At 39.0% G+C, this 21,078-nt stretch overlaps 1 protein-coding gene across 2 annotated transcripts in view; it reads right to left on the bottom strand.

Moving 5' to 3' along the window:
• Positions 1 to 21,078, bottom strand: part of ZFYVE16 (zinc finger FYVE-type containing 16) — a 645,028-nt gene that overhangs the window by 185,944 nt on the left and 438,006 nt on the right. For both annotated transcript variants that reach the window (XM_053701456.1, XM_053701457.1), the window contains one exon: positions 1,886 to 2,036. In XM_053701456.1, coding sequence (XP_053557431.1) covers positions 1,886 to 2,036 — 151 coding nt within the window. The remainder of the gene's footprint in view (positions 1 to 1,885; positions 2,037 to 21,078) is intronic.

Below are 21,078 nucleotides of genomic sequence, written 5' to 3'. Positions count from 1 at the left end.
CAGAATAAAGTTTTTTTGTCACAGATGACTGAAGCCCAGAGAGTGCTTATTTGACCTTCGAAATTATCTATCACACTTAAAGCACCCTGGCAGTTGAAGATAGACGGTGAGAGTGCACACACCTACAAAAAATATACTATATATATATATATATATATATATATATATATATATATATATATATATATATATATATATATATATATATATATATATATATATATATAAATATAAATATATATATAAATATATATATATATATATATGTCTTTATATCCAGAGGGTCTCAATGAGGTCATAGATAATGAAGCCTTTTAATTGATTTTTTTTTAAATGTTGAGCCCATTCCCTCCTTTTAAAACCCTTTTTACCCCCACATATCCCAAATAGGACTAGGTTACAAGTGGAGCGCACAACTGCGCTAAAACAAGTGCGATATTTGCGCTCCACTCGCAATACCAGCGCATGCAAATGTGCGCTGGTATTTAAAGGTCAAGTGTAAAGCAAATGTGAGCTCACGTTTGCATTGCATGGAAGCTTTGGGCTCAATAGACATAGCATGAGAACCTTGTGCAGCAAATTAATATATATGAATATATACATATATAAACATATACAGTACATATATATTTATAGGTAACACACAGTCCCCATAGACCGCAATGTAAAGGCACTTCAGTGCCATTTTTTTTCCTGACACCCACATCCACCAACATTAAGCTCTAAAAACTGCTTAGTGGGGTTATTTTAAAAATAAAAATTAAAAAAAGAAGCTAATTTTTGTTCTTAAAGGGCCATGATACCCAAATGTTGTAACACTTGAAAGTGATGCAGCATAGCTGTAAAACGCTGAATAGAAAATATCACCTGAGCATCTCTATGTAAAAAAGAAAGATATTTTACCTCAAAAGTTCCTCAGTAGCCACATCCCATTGAAAAGGACTTCTAAGCAGCAAATCAGTACGTCTGTCCCAGGACAGCTAAGGGAGTGAGCTTCGTGAACACTCATCTTATTGTTCATGACCTCAGCACTGTTGATGCTGATTGGCTGCTGTTTATTTCTTTTTACCTGCATCTGGGCAGCAGCTGAGTATAACTTTTTACACAGAACTTACTCTGCTGAGCTGAGGAAATTGTGAGGTAAAATCTTCCTTTTTTACATAGTTACTCAGGTGATATTTTCCTGTCAGCTTTTTACAGTTATACTGCATCAGTTTCAAGTGTTTTAACATATGAATATTATGTCACTTTAAACAGGAAGAGTCCACAGCTGCATTCATTACTTTTGGGAATTCAGAACCTGGCCACCAGGAGGAGGCAAAGACACCCCAGCCACAGGTTTAAATACCTCCCCCACTTCCCTCATCCCCCAGTCATTCTGCCAAGGGAACAAGGAACAGTAGGAGAAACAGGGTGAAAAAGGTGCCAGAAGAAGAAGCTAAATTACAGCTGCCTCATCGATAAAAACTTAAAATGCAGCAGAACAGAATCCTAGCTCACTTAAATCAGGCAGAAACAGAACTGAAGCCTACATGAAGGGGAGAGGTATATAAAGGGGACAGGCACTCTGAAAACTCATGGAAGGTTTGTACTTAGTACAGGAAGGTATGGGCAATCTCCCTCACTAGTACCTGTATACTATGTCACCACAGCAGTGTGGAACTATTGCAATAGTAAATATCAAGGAAAATAGTGTGCACAAAATAAAAGTAAACACCGATATATAACTTCAATTAATAAATAAAATGAATACTAGTTCTTAAAAGTGCATGCTGGTTAAATGTAGTAGGCTGGAAATAATGAATGCTTTGACCAATTACATTTACACTATAATTTTTCATTTATTAGTACCCAACTGTCAATACCAATGATCAGAGGTGCTTACCTTTTCTTTGCTGCCCAGTAGCACTATTAGCTTGTGTTTGGTAGATCCCATCACTGTTCTGCACACAAACCAAGTGGGAATCGGCTTCCAAACTAAAACTAGCTCCAATGCTTATAACATGTTCATTGCAAGCATGAATAACTTTAAGAATCTGCATTTAAAAGAAAACAAAATAGGTATTTTTATATGCAAATGTGTACAGATTTGGATTTTGAAGGAACCTGTATTGCAAAAAACTATATTAAAAATAGTAAATGTAAAATCTAGGCTTACACAAATAAGATACAAATATTTCTAACATAGATCCCCACAATCCCTATACAAAATCTACACTTTCAGAAAAGTTGATGGAGATGATAGAACTAGAAAAAAAGGGGTTTATATTGGTACACAAAACTCCTAAAAATTAACTTTAAATAAAAGTTCTAAAAATTACTAATAGCCACATATACATTTGGAGACCAAAATAACAACAACAAGGTATAGAGGTCCGAAACACAAACATGCTAGAAAAAAACTGAACTGTCACAACCCTTGTGTTAGCAATAACAAAATAAAAAAAATAAGGGAAAAATAAAACTTAGAAACATGTTTTGACAAAGACAAATGCCTTTTTTCGAACCTAAAATAGAAATAAAAAAATTATTTTTTTGTTCTACCGTATAATCTGTTTATGGTGGTTGCACCAGGTTAAACCAGTAGATTCTATTATCTATATGCTTTCTCTTTTTGTGACAACCGATAAATTTGCCTTTGTGGAAGTAAAACTAGGCCTAAACTCTCGACAAGGTAAAACTGAAAATAAAGTTGCCCTTGTAATTTAAAGGGACAGTCAAGTTCAAAAAAAACTTTCATGTTTTAAATAGGGCATGCAATTTTAAAAAACTTCCCAATTTACTTTTAGCACCAATTTTGCTTTGTTCTCTTGGTATTCTAAGTTGAAAGCTAAAACTAGTAGGTTCATATGCTAATTTCTTAGACCTTGAAGACTGCCTCTAATCTGAATACATTTTGACCACTAGAGGGCATTAGTTCACATGTTTCATATAGATAACATTGAGCTCATGCACCTAAAGTGACCTAGGAGTGAGCACTGATTGGCTAAACTGCATGTCTGTCAAAAGAACTGAAATAAGGGGGCAGTCAGCAGAATCTTAGATACAAGATAATTACAGAGGTAAAACGTGTATTATAACTGTGTTGGTTATGCAAAACTGGGGAATGGGTAATAAAGGGATTATCTTTCTTTTTAAACAACAAACATTCTGGTGTTGACTGTCCCTTTAATGTCCTATAGAACAAATTTCCAACCCATCTCTTTAAAAGGTAGAGCAAAGTCAAAATTTAAATGTCCATGGATGCATTCCAGTTTTAAAAACAAACATTTTTGCAATATATTTCCATTGGCAGAAAATGCTTCTGGTAAAAGTTATTACTGTTTTACAGTGACAAACACATATGCTTTGAGGACCCATGCACCAGAGAAACTAAATCTAGAACCCCACTGAAATCCAAAAAGGGCATAAATCTTTTTTTCTAATTTTTTTTAATGCATTAAAAAAAAAGAAATTAATGAATCAGGCATAAATAAATCAAGCTAAGACAACTGCCTGAAGGACCTTCCTACCAAAGTCTGCCTCATAAGAAGCAAAATCATCAAAATTTTGTAAAAGTATGCAAAGAAGACAAAGTAGCTGCCTTGAAAATTTGGTCAACTGAAGCCTCATTCTTGAAAGCCCAAGAAGTGGCAACTGACCAAATAGAATGAGCAGCAGTCTGTTGCGGTGGAGGCTGACCTGCATCCAAGTAAGCCTTGTGAATCAAAAGTTTCAACCAAGAGGCCAAATAAACATCAGAAATTGTCTGTCCTTTTCTAGCACCAGAAAAGTGAACAACGAGTCCTTAGTAACATCAATATAATATTTCAATGCTCTAACAACATCCAAATTATGGAAAGATCTCTCTGAAGCATTCTTAGGATTACAAAGAAGGAACAACCTCCTCTCAGCTGATATTGTCTAATAAAACAACTTTAGGCAAAAAGTATAATCTAGTCAGTGACACTGCCTTATCCTGATTCCTGATAAAAAAAATAAGATAAGGAGGATCACAGGAAAGAGCAGATAACTCTGAAACTATTCTAGTAGAAGAGATAGCTTAAAAGAATAGATAGCTAAAAGGAATAAAACCTTCCAAGAAAGCGGTTTAACATTCACCTTATACATAGGTTCAAATGGAGGAGCCTGCAAAACCTTTAACACCAAGTTAAGATTCCAAGGAGGAGAAATTGGCTTGATTACAGGCTAAATACGTGCCAAAGCCTGAACAAAACCATAATCAGAAATATGCCCCCTCAGAGAACTGACAGACCCTCATCAGACCATCCTGTAAAAACGGCAAAATCCTAGGAATTTTAAAAGAATGCCAAGAAAAGCCATGAACTATACAACAAGAAATAAAGGCCTTCCAAACCTTATGATAAATCTTCCTAGTTGCAGGCTTGCAAGCCTGAATTTATGTTTCAATCACAGAATCAGAGAAACCTCTATGTCTAAGGACTAACCATTCAATTTCCATGCCATAAAGTACAGAGACTTGAGATCAGGATGGAAAAGCGGACCTTGAGCCAGAAAGTTTAACCCTAGAAGAAGAGGCAAAGGAAGGCAACTGGACATCTGAACCAGATCTGCATACCAAATCCTGTGAAGCCAAGCTGGAGCAATCAAGATTATAAACTATCTCTAGGCTTATCTTGGAAATTACTATGGGAAGAAGAACAAGAGGAGAAAACAGATAAGCAAGCTGAAATGACCAAGGAACTACTAGAGCATCCACAAACTCTGCTTTAGTATCCCTGGACCTTGCAAAGTACCTGGGAAATTTGTTGTACAAATGAGAGGCCATCAGATCTATTTCTGGGAGACCCAAAAGATCCACAATCTGAATAAACATATCCTGGTAAAGAGACCACTCCCCTGGATGTAGAGATTAACGACTAAGAAAGTCTGCTTCCCAGTTGTTCACTGCTGGAATACAAATCGTAGAGACTAGACAGGAATTGATTTCTGCCAATGAGAGAATCCAAGACATAAGTCACTGCTGTGTACTATTTGGAAACGGAGATGAGACTCCCTTTTCAACAGAGGTCAAGTCTGAAGAGCCCTGAAAATAGCACAGTAATCCAGAATATTTATTGGCAACTTCGCCTCCTGATGATCCCAAACTCCTTGTGCTCTCAGAGACCCCAAACAGTGCCTCAATCTGAAAGACTTGCATCCATAGTGATCACAGTCCACGTAGGACGAGCAAAAGAAGCCCCCTGAATAATTAACTGATGATCCAAAAAAATCCTTTGAGATAGAGTATGATCCATGCACCACTGAAAATGCATACATAGCAGAAGAGGTCTCATGTAAAATTGAGCAAAGGGAATTTCATTTAAAGCTGCAATCATAAGACCCAGAACTTCCATACAAAGAGTAACAGAAGGAAAGGAGAGGGACTGAAGGTTCAAACAAACTGACGTCAATTTTAACATTCCATGTTCTGTTCGAGAAAGACACATGGAGATTGAATCTATTTGAAATCCCCAAAAGGCTACCTTTGTCTGAGGAACCAAAGAACTCTTTGGAAAATTGATCCTCCAATCATGAGGAAGAAACAACAACCACCTACGGGTGTGAGATTCTGCTAAAGAAAAAGCTGGAGATTGAAAACGGGTACTGCAGTGTCTCCCTACCTTGACAATATCTTAAGATCAGATCACAGACAATAGGGCACCCAGAACCTTTGTGAAAATTATTGGAGCTGTAACCAGACTAAATGGCAGAGTAACAATGCTGAAAATCCTGCCTAGAAAGGCAAACCTCAGAAACTGGTAATGTTGCCCGTGGATTGGAACCCTTTAAAACTATTGTGAACATAAACTGCCCTTCCTGAACAAAAAAGGCAGAATAGTGCAAATAGTTTCCATTTTGAAAGAAGGAATTCTAACAAAATGGTTCATGCCTTTTAGATCCAGAACTGGCAGAACGTAACTTCTATCTTTGGAAAATGATGAGATTTGAATAAAATCCTGTCCCCTGTTACTGTAAAGGAACTGGCACAATCCCATAGTTTCCAGATCTGAAACTGACTGAAAGGCAGCTTGAGTCTTCAAAGGATTCCTTGGAACATTGGACAGAAATAAGTTCTGTAACAGACTGGAACCAAGTCTTTGCAGCATACGAGCAGCAGATCTTTTCATCCGCTGGCCCATATAATTCATCACAATCTCCCATGAGTGTGTAATGCCCACCCCTTCTCTCGTGCGGCCAATCACTCGAGATAAGGATCTGTCAATCACCCTGACCGAGCGAGTTCAGGGTAATTTCTCTTTGCCACCTGCTTTTGCCACCTGCTTCTTGCATTGCGGGATGCAGGCTTGCATGAGCGAACCTGCTCCACAACAACTTATGTTGCTTCGTAGATGGAACCCTAGGCCTCCGGGACTGGGCCAGAGGAGCCTTGCTTCTTAAGAGTCACAAAAAAATATAGAAAATGTATGTATGCATGCATGCATGCATGTATGGGGTACTTGTAAAGCGCGGCTAATCACCTCGGAAGGATGAAAGAATGAGTGGACCTCGCCGGTGATCGAACCTGCAACCCTTGGGTTGCTACAGAGCTCAGCACAAGTGCCTTAGGATGCTGAGCTATCTGCCAGAAAATGCTTCTGTCCTATTTTCAGACACACTTGTAGGGTAGTTACAATACACAAATGTATGGAGTGCGGTGATTAGTGTGGAAGAAATTAAAACATAACGTTTAATAATTATTGAAATTAAAATAGATGTGAACCATGCCACCAATAAAAAGTTTGCATATAGCAATGAAAAAGTTTAAAAACTAGAGAGTAGAGCACTGCTGACTCTCCGAATAGATCAGGAGAACACCTAAGTAATAACGTTAGTTTGCGGTACTAAATTATGAAGTCTATACCAGGCTGGACGTGTCTGTGAATTAGGGTAGCAGCATAAAATCTATAATAGCTAAACAATTAAATATCTGCTAGGGTATTCAATTCAATATTCAGCCCAGTGTCCCCTTTGTTATTTTGTTACTTTAGTAGCTGAATCCCTGAGACCAATCCTACGACTATATTGCCAATTAAGGCCAACATTATTATCTTAAACTGTAATAGCAAATTCGTTGAGGAGAGGAACAGTGCGAACACCTGACGCTCGTTTTGCGTCTGCTTTGTCAAAGGCGCCCGCAACTCCTTACAGACTTCCTTTTAAAGGTCATTTGACTAATCCGATTATACCATGTCAATACGTCACTCATAATGTACCAATCGTGGCATGTGGGTCACGATTGGTTGTGAGGAGAGGGTGTATGTGTGAGTAGCCAATGGCAGGCAGTCTTTGTGACATCACATGACTCACCCACTTGACAGACGCTATTTGTAAATAGACCTTTTTAAGGACAATATCCGATCTCAGTCCATATGTTATTGCACCTAAGAGATAATCCTGCAAATATTGAGGCTCATAGTTGCACATTTGTATGTGGCGGATGTACATTACGTACCAATTACACATTCCATCATTATTGTAGCCTATAAGAAAAATAAAAAAATATAAAATTATATATATATATATATATATCGCTACCACATACAAGAGGGTTGTCTGTTGAAAAATGGTTATATAATAACAGAGTAATATAATCGGCTACCCCTCAAAGTAAAAAGGGTGTGCGCTATAGCAAATATATCTTATATGGTAGATGGTATACATACGATTGCATGGTTAACACCATGTGCACATCTGTCTGTGATACATACCGTACAAACTACGGAGACAATAGATATAGATTCCATGTAGGATTATAGGGAGTAGATTCCATACTGAGGGCAGATCTTTTAAAAGTGCAATTAAATAGGGCTTGGATACTGTGAATAGAATACTATACAGTGTCAGAAAATAAGGGTTATATAGCTAACCTTTACAGATTATCCCACTGTAAGCATGTGCATGTTGTGTCATAGATTAATACATTCTCTCTTTAAAAGTTGTCAAAGAGAGTATAGTACATTCTTTACTGAAACCATAAAGTAGAGATTGTCATTACTAGGGATAGTACCTCTTACTTACAAAAAGCACTATAAATAATATGCTCATTCATACCCAAAGGGTTCATGCTTTGAAGTCTGAAAATCCACTTTGTTTCTGTTTTCAAAAGAGCATTCTCCATATTGCCGCCCCTTATTCCTAGGGATATTTTTTGGAGGATCCAGCATCTGAGGTCAGGTTTGCCATCATGATATTCTAAGAAGTGCCTGGCTATTGTGGTTATTTTTCTTTCCTTTTCCAGATCACTTCTGGCATTCTTGATATTACATATATGTTCCCCCAGGCGTTTCCTGAATTCCTGTGACGACATTCCAACATACTTCTTCTGACAGCTACATTCCAGACAATATATTGTTTTTACTTCTACAGTTATAGAAGTCATTCATAAATATTGTACCATCAGGAAAAATGTTGATCTGCTTAATGTTTTTCATGTATGGACAGAATTTGCAGGAGCCACAGGGATATGTAGCCTTGAATCCGTCTTTTCTACAGCTTATGTGTTTGACAAAGTTTTGTTACCTTATCTCTATTTGTCGGGGACCTTCTCCAAGTAATAGCTATTCTGTCACCTATACATTTAGTTAGCTCATCGTCTGTTTTGAGTATGTGTGAATGTCTATTTAAGATGTAACTAATCTCTTTATGAGCTTCATTTTAAGTGCCCACAAAACGTACTCTTATCTTGTGTAGTTCTCACTTTAGGTTTTAAGAGATCTGATCTTGGAGTATGTAAAGCTCTATGATATGCTCTATTAAGGATACTATTAGGATAACCCCTTGCTTTTAATCTCCGTTTCATATCCTTAGCCTGGTTTTTAAAAATCGTTATATCAGAGCAGTTGCATCTTATCCTCAGGAATTCTCTAAACAGGATTGCCTTTTTCGTTGATGGGTGCTTTTGAAATTCAGTAAAAAATTTGTAGAGGTTTCCTTTCTGTACAGATCTGATTCGATTTTACCAAAATTATCTCTTGATACTCTTAGATCCAAAAATGTCACGCTTTCATAATTGATCTCATAAATTAATCTCAGATTTAGATTGTTAATATTCAGTATTTCAATAAATTATTTGAAAAGGGATTCTTCCCCTTTCCACAAAATGAAGACATTGTCTATAAACCCAAGCCATAATAAAACTTGAATTGGATATTGTTCCATATCTTCATTGAAAACAAATTCCCGTTCCCACCACCCTAAATATATATTCACATAGGTGGGGGCGCATGCTGTGCCACGGATTTGAAGATAGAACTTGTTGTTGAAAAACATAATTTATACTTACCTGATAAATTTATTTCTCTTGTAGTGTATCCAGTCCACGGATCATCCATTACTTGTGGGATATTCTCCTTCCCAACAGGAAGTTGCAAGAGGATCACCCATAGCAGAGCTGCTATATAGCTCCTCCCCTCACTGCCATATCCAGTCATTCGACCGAAACAAGCCGAGAAAGGAGAAACCATAGGGTGCAGTGGTGACTGTAGATTAATTAAAATTTAGACCTGCCTGAAAAGGACAGGGCGGGCCGTGGACTGGATACACTACAAGAGAAATAAATTTATCAGGTAAGCATAAATTATGTTTTCTCTTGTTAAGTGTATCCAGTCCACAGATCATCCATTACTTGTGGGATACCAATACCAAAGCTAAAGTACACGGATGACGGGAGGGACAAGGCAGGAACTTAAACGGAAGGAACCACTGCCTGTAGAACCTTTCTCCCAAAAACAGCCTCCGAAGACGCAAAAGTATCAAATTTGTAAAATTTGGAAAAAGTATGAAGGGAAGACCAAGTTGCAGCCTTGCAAATCAGTTCAACAGAGGCCTCATTTTTAAAGGCCCAGGTGGAAGCCACAGCTCTAGTAGAATGAGCTGTAATCCTTTCAGGAGGCTGCTGTCCAGCAGTCTCATAGGCTAAACGGATTATACTCCGAAGCCAAAAAGAAAGAGGTTGCCGAGGCCTTCTGACCTCTCCTCTGTCCAGAGTAAACAACAAACAGGTTAGATGTTTGGCGAAAATCTTTAGTATCCTGTAAGTAAAACTTCAAGGCACGGACTACGTCTAGATTATGCAAAAGACGTTCCTTCTTTGAAGAAGGATTAGGACATAATGATGGAACAACAATCTCTTGATTGATATTCTTGTTAGAAACCACCTTAGGTAAAAACCCAGGTTTTGTACGCAGAACAACTTTATCTGAATGAAAGATCAGATAAGGAGAATCACAATGTAAGGCAGATAACTCCGAGACTCTTCGAGCCGAGTAAATAGCCATCAGAAAAAGAACTTTAAGAACCAAGTTTAAGCTCCATGGAGGAGCAACAGGTTTAAACACAGGCTTAATTCTAACTAAAGCCTGACAAAATGCCTGAACGTCTGGAACTTCTGCCAGACGCTTGTGTAAAAGAATAGACAGAGCAGCAATCTGTCCCTTTAAAGAACTAGCTGATAATCCTTTGTCCAAACCCTCTTGGAGGAAGGACAATATCCTACGAATCCTAACCCTACTCCATGAGTAATTCTTGGATTCACACCAATGAAGATATTTACGCCATATCTTGTGGTAAATTTTCCTGGTGACAGGCTTTCGTGCCTGTATTAAGGTATCAAGCGTTCAATCTCCATGCAGTCAGTCTCAGAGAAAGTAGATTCGGATGATTGAAAGGACCTTATATTAGAAGGTCTTGTCTCAGAGGCAGAGTCCATGGTGGAAAGGATGACATGTCCACTAGGTCTGCATACCAGGTCCTGCGTGTCCACGCAGGCGCTATCAATATCACCGATGCTCTTTCCTGTTTGATTTTGGCAATCAGACGAGGGAGCAGAGGAAACGGTGGAAACACATAAGCCATGTTGAAGAACCAAGGCGCTGCTAGAGAATCTATCAGTGCCGCTTCTGGGTCCCTGGACCTGGATCAGTAACAAGGAAGCTTGGCGTTCTGGCGAGACGCCATGAGATCCAATTCTGGTTTGCCCCAACAGAGAACCAATTGAGCAAACACCTCCGGATGGAGTTCCCATTCCCCCGTATGAAAAGTCTGACAACTTAGAAAATCTGCCTCCCAGTTCTCTACACCTGGGATATGGATCGCTGACAGGTGGCAAGAGTGAGTCTCTGCCCAGCGAATTATCTTGGAGACTTCTGACATCGCTAGGGAACTCCTGGTTCCCCCTTGATGGTTGATGTAAGCCACAGTCGTGATGTTGTCTGACTGAAATCTGATGAACCTCAGTGTTGCTAGCTGAGGCCAAGCCAGAAGAGCATTGAATATTGCTCTTAACTCCAGAATATTTATTGGGAGGAGTTTCTCCTCCTGAGTCCATGAACCCTGAGCCTTCAGGGAGTTCCAGACTGCACCCCAACCTAGAAGGCTGGCATCTGTTGTTACAATTGTCCAATCTGGTCTGCGAAAGGTCATACCCTTGGACAGATGGGCCCGAGATAACCACCAGAGAAGAGAATTTCTGGTTTCCTGATCCAGATTTAGTAGAGGGGACAAATCTGTGTAATCCCCATTCCACTGACTGAGCATGCATAATTGCAGCGGCCTGAGATGCAGGCGCGCGAATGGCACTATGTCCATCGCCGCTACCATTAAGCCGATTACTTCCATGCACTGAGCCACCGTGGGGCGCGGAATGGAGTGAAGAACACGGCAAGCATTTAGAAGTTTTGATAACCTGGACTCCATCAGGTAAATTTTCATTTCTAAAGAATCTATTAGAGTCCCTAGGAAGCAAACCCTTGTGAGAGGAGATAGAGAACTCTTTTCTTCGTTCACTTTCCACCCATGCGACCTCAGGAATGCCAGAACTATCTCTGTATGAGATTTGGCAATCTGAAAGCTTGACGCCTGTATCAGGATATCGTCCAGGTAAGGAACCACCGCTATGCCTCGCGGTCTTAGGACCGCCAGAAGTGAGCCCAGAACCTTTGTAAAAATTCTTGGGGCTGTAGCCAACCCGAATGGAAGAGCTACAAATTGGTAATGCCTGTCTAGAAAGGCAAACCTCCGGAACTGATGACGATTCTTGTGAATCGGAATGTGAAGGTAGGCATCCTTTAAGTCCACTGTGGTCATGTACTGACCCTCTTGGATCATGGGTAAAATGGTTCGAATAGTTTCCATCTTGAATGACGGAACTCTGAGGAATTTGTTTAGGATCTTTAAATCCAAAATTAAAATAAAACCTTGTTGAATAAACATTTTCTTAAGGTAACCCTCTAATTTTTTATCCATTGGATCTGAAAAAGCACAACTGTCCTCAACCGGGATAGTGGTACGCTTTGCTAAAGTAGAAACTGCTCCCTCCACCTTAGGGACAGTCTGCCATAAGTCCCGTGTAGTGGCATCTATTGGAAACATTTTTCTAAATATAGGAGGTGGGGAAAAGGGCACACCGGGCCTATCCCACTCCTTACTAATAATTTCTGTAAGCCTTTTAGGTATTGGAAAAACATCAGTACTCACCGGCACTGCATAGCATTTATCCAGCCTACACAATTTCTCTGGCACTGCAATTGTGTCAGTCATTCTGAGCAGCTAATACCTCCCCAAGCAATACACGGAGGTTCTCAAGCTTAAATTTAAAATTAGAAATCTCTGAATCAGGTCTCCCCGAATCAGAGACGTCACCCACAGACTGAAGCTCTCCGTCCTCAGGTTCTGCATATTGTGACGCAGTATCAGACATGGCTCTTACAGAATCTACGCGCTCTGTATCTCGTCTAACCCCAGAGCTATCGCGCTTGCCTCTCAATTCAGGCAATCTGGATAATACCTCTGACAGGGTATTATTCATGATTGCAGCCATGTCCTGCAAAGTAATCGCTATGGGCGTCCCTGATGTACTTGGCGCCATATTAGCGTGCGTCCCTTGAGCGGGAGGCGAAGGGTCCGACACGTGGGGAGAGTTAGTCGGCATAACTTTCCCCTCGACAGACCCCTCTGGTGACAATTCTTTTATAGATAAAGACTGATCTTTACTGTTTAAGGTGAAATCAATACATTTAGTACACATTCTCCTATGGGGCTCCACCATGGCTTTTAAACATAATGAACAAGTATCCTCTGTTTCAGACATGTTTGTACAGACTAGCAATGAGACTAGCAAGCTTGGAAAACACTTTAAAGCAAGTTAACAAGGAATATAAAAAACATTACTGTGCCTTTAAGAGAAACAAATTTTGACAAAATTTGAAATAACAGTTAAAAAAGGCAGTTATACTAACAAAATTTTTACAGTGTATGTAACAAGTCAGCAGAGCATTGCACCCACTTGCAAATGGATGATTAACCCCTTAATAACAAAAACAGAATAATAAATGACAAAAACGTTTTTTAAACACAGTCACAACAACTGCCACAGTCTACAGTGATTGTTACCCTCCTCAAACACGACTTTGAAGCCTTTTGAGCCCTTCAGAGATGTCCTGTATCATGCAGAGGGAAGCTGAATGTCTCTGTCAGTATTTTTAGTTGCACAGAAAAGCACTAAAATAGGCCCTTCCCACTCATATTGCAACAGTGGAAAGCTTCAGGAAACTGTCTCTAGGCCCCAATAAGTTTTGTCACCAAACATATATAAAAACGATTAACATGCCAGCAAACGTTTTATATTACATTTTTATAAGAGTATGTATCTCTATTAATAAGCCTGATACCAGTCGCTATCACTGCATTTAAGGCTTAACTTACATTAATCCGGTATCAGCAGCATTTTTCGAGCAAATTCCATCCCTAGAAATATATTAACTGCACATACCTTATTGCAGGAAAACCTGCACGCCATTCCCTCTCTGAAGTTACCTCACAATATGTGAGAATAGCCATGGATCTTAATTACTTCTGCTAAGATCATAGAAATCACAGGCAGATTCTTCTGCTAATGCTGCCTGAGATGAAACAGTACACTCCAGTACCATTTAAAAATAACAAACTTTTGATTGAAGTTAAAAAACTAATACACCACTTTCCTCTTACTACGTCCATCTTTGTTGAGAGTTGCAAGAGAATGACTGGATATGGCAGTGAGGGGAGGAGCTATATAGCAGCTCTGCTGTGGGTGATCCTCTTGCAACTTCCTGTTGGGAAGGAGAATATCCCACAAGTAATGGATGATCCGTGGACTGGATACACTTAACAAGAGAAATGAAAAAATTATGGCTAAGTACAAACTTCAACTGTTTAAGAATAAATTGATTTTAGATGCATTATCTCAGGACTCCATTTGTAAAAAGTAATCAACTGCATGACATCCCCAATGGTGATCAACGGACATGTAGAGCGACTACGTCACACGTTACAAAGAATGTCTCATCATCCAGGGCATCCCTTCAATTTTGCTAAGGACATCCATTGTGTCCCTAGTATAAGATGGCAGTGAGTACTATATTCATCAGGCATAGATCTAAATATCTGGATGCCTGCTCACAGAGGCTATCTATGCCAATTGGTCTGCCTGGTGGAACTTTTTTATTCTTAGGCAATTTTGGGGCTGTCTACAGTCAAAAACGCGTACTCTTTATTGTCAATTAGACAGTCACGTTTCGCATCATCAATTAGAGTATTATATGCAATTTGATAGTCAGAGACCGGATTGCTCCATAATGGTTTATAGCATTTCTGGTCTCCTAGTTGTCGTAGTGCTTCAATAATGTACATTTCTACCGGACAAATGACAATGTTACCTCCTTTGTCCGAGGACTTCACCACTACATCATCTCATTTCTGGATGTCTTTCAGTGCCCACAACTCTTGTTTATTCATATTGCTATGATCTTTGAGTTTAAGTATGTCTCTGCATACTACTTTTAGGTATATTTCAATTTGAGGGTACCGTAATAATTGCGAAATGTATGTGGATTTTTTGGTAAGGTTTCTCTGCCAGTCATTACTGCCAAGAACAGTCAATTCATTGTCCTCTAATAGCATTATCAGATCCATTATGGCCTGTGTTTCTGTATCAGAGTCATTGTGTTTCGTGTACATTTTTTTTAAAGCCATTTTTCTTGGAAACAAATTAATATCTTTAATAATTTCAAAGTAATTTATCTTATTCGAGGGTGAGAAAGACAGACCTCTGCTGAGTACATTAATATGGTGTTTGGAAAGGACTTTGATAGAGTTATAATTTCCAATTTGTTAGTGTCTACCACCTCTGTCTCCTTGACCAGTCTTCCCTTATCCTCTTGTTGTTCCTGTACCCCCACCTCGTTCCGTTTCTTAGGTTGCGTTCTGTTCTTCCCTCCCCTTCTTTTTCCTTTGATTTTGGTTTGCCTTCTTTCTCGTTTTTTTAAAGAATAGCTTGTATATCATTAGCATTTGGTACCAGAAGTGTTCTGCTAGAGGGCCCCTCTATCCCTTCCTCTCCTGCGGATGATTCATATTCTGAAGTAGACACATCATCTTTGTTGATTAGAAGGCAGGTAATTCCTCCTACGCCTGGGATTCCGCTCATCCCAGGTAAATACTCTGCCTTGTTCAAAGTCTTTGATGTCTCTACTCAGTATGTCGCATTTAGTTTTGATAATTTCTTTTTCATTCCCATCTAACTCTTCCCGCAATTTTTTTTAAGCAGTCTTGAAATTGTCAAGGGTCTCAAAGGTTTTAAGTTTTAGATTAATCTCTGAGATCTCTTTGTTTAGTTCTATTTCTGTTTCATAGTCTGACAAGATGGCTACTAGAACTTCAGAACAAGAAATCAGGGCTTGTTCCCATCTTTCCCTATAGCTTTCTATATGAAAGCTGAATGTTGGGAATAGTTTGACTCTAAGGCCTCTAGGAATAATGTGTTTGGCCAAATACCTGTCATATGTACTTTTATTCCAAATGGACCTAGTGTGTTTTCTCAGGAGTTCCCCAAGAATTTTTAAACCAGATTCCCCAACGTCAAAATAAGTTTTGTTAAACCCCTCTGCAGTAAAGTTTGCAAATGTTTTATCTATATTTGCTTTTCAATCGTTTTCTCTGTTAAGGAAGTCCTCCATCAGATTGATAGAGGCCATTATATCCCAAAGAATGACTACCTAAAAGTCTGTTGTAATAAATGTTAGGAGAGAGAGAGATCCCCAGTGACCTCTGGGGGAGGTGGGACAAAAGGTAACTAAACCTAAAACCTCAAAAAACAAACCATCGTGTGTGATGGAGGTAGTGCCATCCATACATACACACATATATATATATATATATATATATACACATATATACACATATATACACACACACACACACACACATATATATATATATACACATATATATATATATATACACACACACACATATATACATATATACATACTTCACAATAACAGCAAACAAACAGGATTTCTTCAAATGAGTCAAATTTATTGACGTTTCGGGGAGTAAACCTCCCCTTCATCAGAACATAAAGTGTACAATTACACACAAGCTTAAATAAGAAAACTAATACACAATAACCTCCTACTTCCTGTTAAAAAAAGGCGCCAACATTGCATCATTTCCGGTTCCCCCAGTGTCACCCGGAAGTATACATATTAAACCCTTCCGGTATAAAGATTAGCCACTGTAAATACTAAGTGTTCTACTTCGTTTACTTTCAATAACATGTTGTCATATCAATAATATACTTGATTATGTGTCAATATCCTCAATACATCCACACCACACTATTAAAGATCAACTTGTGTAATTGTTACAACCTCTGTGACCGTTCAATATTGATATCATACGTCCGGAAACGAAGTTACATCAAATCAAACACTTCCGGTATAAAAAAATTAACCAATGTAAATACTAAGGCCTAGATTTGGAGTTTGGCGGTAGCCGTGAAAACCAGCGTTAGAGGCTCCTAACGCTGGTTTTAGGCTACCTCCGGTATTTGGAGTCACTCAAAATAGGGTCTAACGCTCACTTTTCAGCCGCGACTTTTCCATACCGCAGATCCCCTTACGTCAATTGCGTATCCTATCTTTTCAATGGGATCTTTCTAACTCCGGTATTTAGAGTCGTGTCTGAAGTGAGCGTTAGACATCTAACGACAAAACTCCAGCCGCAGGAAAAAAGTCAGTAGTTAAGAGCTTTCTGGGCTAACGCCGGTTTATAGAGCTCTTAACTACTGTGCTCTAAAGTACACTAACACCCATAAACTACCTATGTACCCCTAAACCGAGGTCCCCCCACATCGCCGCCACTCAATTAATTTTTTTAACCCCTAATCTGCCGACCGCCACCTACATTATCCTTATGTACCCCTAATCTGCTGCCCCTAACACCGCCGACCCCTATATTATATTTATTAACCCCTAATCTGCCCCCCACGTCGTCGCCTCCACCTGCCTACACTTATTAACCCCTAATCTGCCGAGCTGACCGCACCGCTACTATAATAAAGTTATTAACCCCTAATCCGCCTCACTAACCCTATAATAAATAGTATTAACCCCTAATCTGCCCTCCCTAACATCGCCGACACCTAACTTCAATTATTAACCCCTAATCTGCCGACCGGAGCTCACCGCTATTCTAATAAATGTATTAACCCCTAAAGCTAAGTCTAACCCTAACACTAACACCCCCCTAAATTAAATATAATTTTAATCTAACGAAATTAATTAACTCTTATTAAATAAATTATTCCTATTTAAAGATAAATACTTACCTGTAAAATAAATCCTAATATAGCTACAATATAAATTATAATTACATTGTAGCTATTTTAGGATTAATATTTATTTTACAGGCAACTTTGTAATTATTTTAACCAGGTAAAATAGCTATTAAATAGTTAAGAACTATTTAATAGCTACCTAGCTAAAATAATTACAAAATTACCTGTAAAATAAATCCTAAAATAAGTTACAATTAAACCTAACACTATACTATCATTAAATTAATGAAATAAAATACCTACAATTACCTACAATTAAACCTAACACTACACTATCAATAAATACATTAAATACAATTCCTACAAATAACTACAATGAAATAAACTAACTAAAGTACAAAAAATAAAAAAGAACTAAGTTACAAAAAATAAAAAAATATTTACAAACATAAGAAAAATATTACAACAATTTTAAACTAATTACACCTACTCTAAGCCCCCTAATAAAATAACAAAGACCCCCAAAATAAAAAATGCCCTACCCTATTCTAAATTACTAAAGTTCAAAGCTCTTTTACCTTACCAGCCCTGAACAGGGCCCTTTGCGGGGCATGCCCCAAGAAGTTCAGCTCTTTTGCCTGTAAAAAAAAACATACAATACCCCCCCCAACATTATAACCCACCACCCACATACCCCTAATCTAACCCAAACCCACTTAAATAAACCTAACACTAAGCCCCTGAAGATCATCCTACCTTGTCTTCACCTCACCGGGTATCACTGATCCGTCCTGGCTCCGATATCTTCATCCAACCCAAGCGGGGGCTAGACATCCACTGAAGAAGTCCAGAAGAGGGTCCAAAGTCTTCATCCTATCCGGGAAGAAGAGGCGATCCGGACCGGCAACCATCTTGATCCAAGCGGCATCTTCTATCTTCATCCGATGACGACCGGCTCCATCCTGAAGACCTCCACCGCGGACCCATCTTCTTCCAGCGACGTCCAACTGAAGAATGACGGTTCCTTTAAGGGACGTCATCCAAGATGGCGTCCCTCGAATTCCGATTGGCTGATAGGATTCTATCAGCCAATCGGAATTAAGGTAGGAATATTCTGATTGGCTGATGGAATCAGCCAATCAGAATCAAGTTCAATCCGATTGGCTGATCCAATCAGCCAATCAGATTGAGCTTGCATTCTATTGGCTGATCGAAACAGCCAATAGAGTGCAAGCTCAATCTGATTGGCTGATGGGATCAGCCAATCGGATTGAACTTGATTCTGATTGGCTGATTCCATCAGCCAATCAGAATATTCCTACCTTAATTCCGATTGGCTGATAGAATCCTATCAGCCAATCGGAATTCGAGGGATGCCATCTTGGATGACGTCCCTTAAAGGAACCGTCATTCTTCAGTTGGACGTCGCCGGAAGAAGATGGGTCCGCGGTGGAGGTCTTCAGGATGGAGCCGGACGTCATCGGATGAAGATAGAAGATGCCGCTTGGATCAAGATGGTTTCCGGTCCGGATCGCCTCTTCTTCCCGGATAGGATGACGACTTTGGACCCTCTTCTGGACTTCTTCAGTGGATGTCTAGCCCCAGCTTGGGTTGGATGAAGGTATCGGAGCCAGGAAGGATCGGTGATACCCGGTGAGGTGAAGACAAGGTAGGATGATCTTCAGGGGCTTAGTGTTAGGTTTATTTAAGGGGGGTTTGGGTTAGATTAAGGGTATGTGGGTGGTGGGTTGTAATGTTGGGGGGCTTGGGTATTGTATGTTTTTTTTTACAGGCAAAAGAGCTGAACTTCTTGGGGCATGCCCCGCAAAGGGCCCTGTTCAGGGCTGGTAAGGTAAAAGAGCTTTGAACTTTAGTAATTTAGAATAGGGTAGGGCATTTTTTATTTTGGGGGTCTTTGTTATTTTATTAGGGGGCTTAGAGTAGGTGTAATTAGTTTAAAATTGTTGTAATATTTTTCTTATGTTTGTAAATATTTTTTTATTTTTTGTAACTTAGTTCTTTTTTATTTTTTGTACTTTAGTTAGTTTATTTCATTGTAGTTATTTGTAGGAATTGTATTTAATGTATTTATTGATAGTGTAGTGTTAGGTTTAATTGTAGGTAATTGTAGGTATTTTATTTAATTAATTTAATGATAGTATAGTGTTAGGTTTAATTGTAACTTAGGTTAGGATTTATTTTACAGGTAATTTTGTAATTATTTTAACTAGGTAACTATTAAATAGTTCTTAACTATTTAATAGCTATTGTACCTGGTTAAAATAATTACAAAGTTGCCTGTAAAATAAATATTAATCCTAAAATAGCTATAATATAATTATAATTTATAGTGTAGCTATATTAGGATTTATTTTACAGGTAAGTATTTAGCTTTAAATAGGAATAATTTATTTAATAAGAGATAATTAATTTTGTTAGATGTAAATTATATTTAACTTAGGGGGGTGTTAGGGTTAGACTTAGCTTTAGGGGTTAATACATTTATTAGAATAGCGGTGAGCTCCAGTCGGCAGATTAGGGGTTAATAATTGAAGTTAGGTGTCGGCGATGTTAGGGAGGGCAGATTAGGGGTTAATACTATTTATTATAGGGTTAGTGAGGCGGATTAGGGGTTAATAACTTTATTATAGTAGCGCTCAGGTCCGCTCGGCAGATTAGGGGTTAATAAGTGTAGGCAGGTGGAGGCGACGTTGTGGGGGGCAGATTAGGGGTTTATTAATATAATATAGGGGTCGGCGGTGTTAGGGGCAGCAGATTAGGGGTACATAGGGATAATGTAAGTAGCGGCGGTTTACGAAGCGGCAGATTAGGGGTTAATAATAATAATATGCAGGGGTCAGCGATAGCGGGGGCGGCAGATTAGGGGTTAATAAGTGTAAGGTTAGGGGTGTTTAGACTCGGGGTACATGTTAGAGTGTTAGGTGCAGACGTAGGAAGTGTTTCCGCATAGCAAACAATGGGGCTGCGTTAGGAGCTGAACGCTGCTTTTTTGCAGGTGTTAGGTTTTTTTTCAGCTCAAACAGCCCCATTGTTTTCTATGGGAGAATCGTGCACAAGCACGTTTTTGAGGCTGGCCGCTTGCGTAAGCAACTCTGGTATCGAGAGTTGAAGCTGCGTTAAATATGCTCTACGCTCCTTTTTTGGAGCCTAACGCAGCCTTTATGTGGACTCTCAATACCAGAGTTATTTTTATGGTGCGGCCAGAAAAAAGCCGGCGTTAGCTACGCGGGTCTTTACCGACAAAACTCTAAATCTAGCCGTAAGTGTTCTATTTCTTATACTTTCAATAACATGTTATAATCTCAATAATATGCATAATTATGTGTCAATATCATTATTACATCCACACCACACTATCAACCCGTGCACTCGTTACCACCTCCATGATCACTCTCTGTTGCTATCGTACATCCGGAAACGGAAGTTGTGTCACTTCCGGTTTCGATTAGAACGGACAA

This window comes from Bombina bombina, chromosome 2, assembly GCF_027579735.1.
Source record: "Bombina bombina isolate aBomBom1 chromosome 2, aBomBom1.pri, whole genome shotgun sequence".
Taxonomy (NCBI): Eukaryota; Metazoa; Chordata; class Amphibia; order Anura; family Bombinatoridae; genus Bombina; species Bombina bombina.
This window is presented reverse-complemented; position numbering and strand designations above follow the sequence as displayed.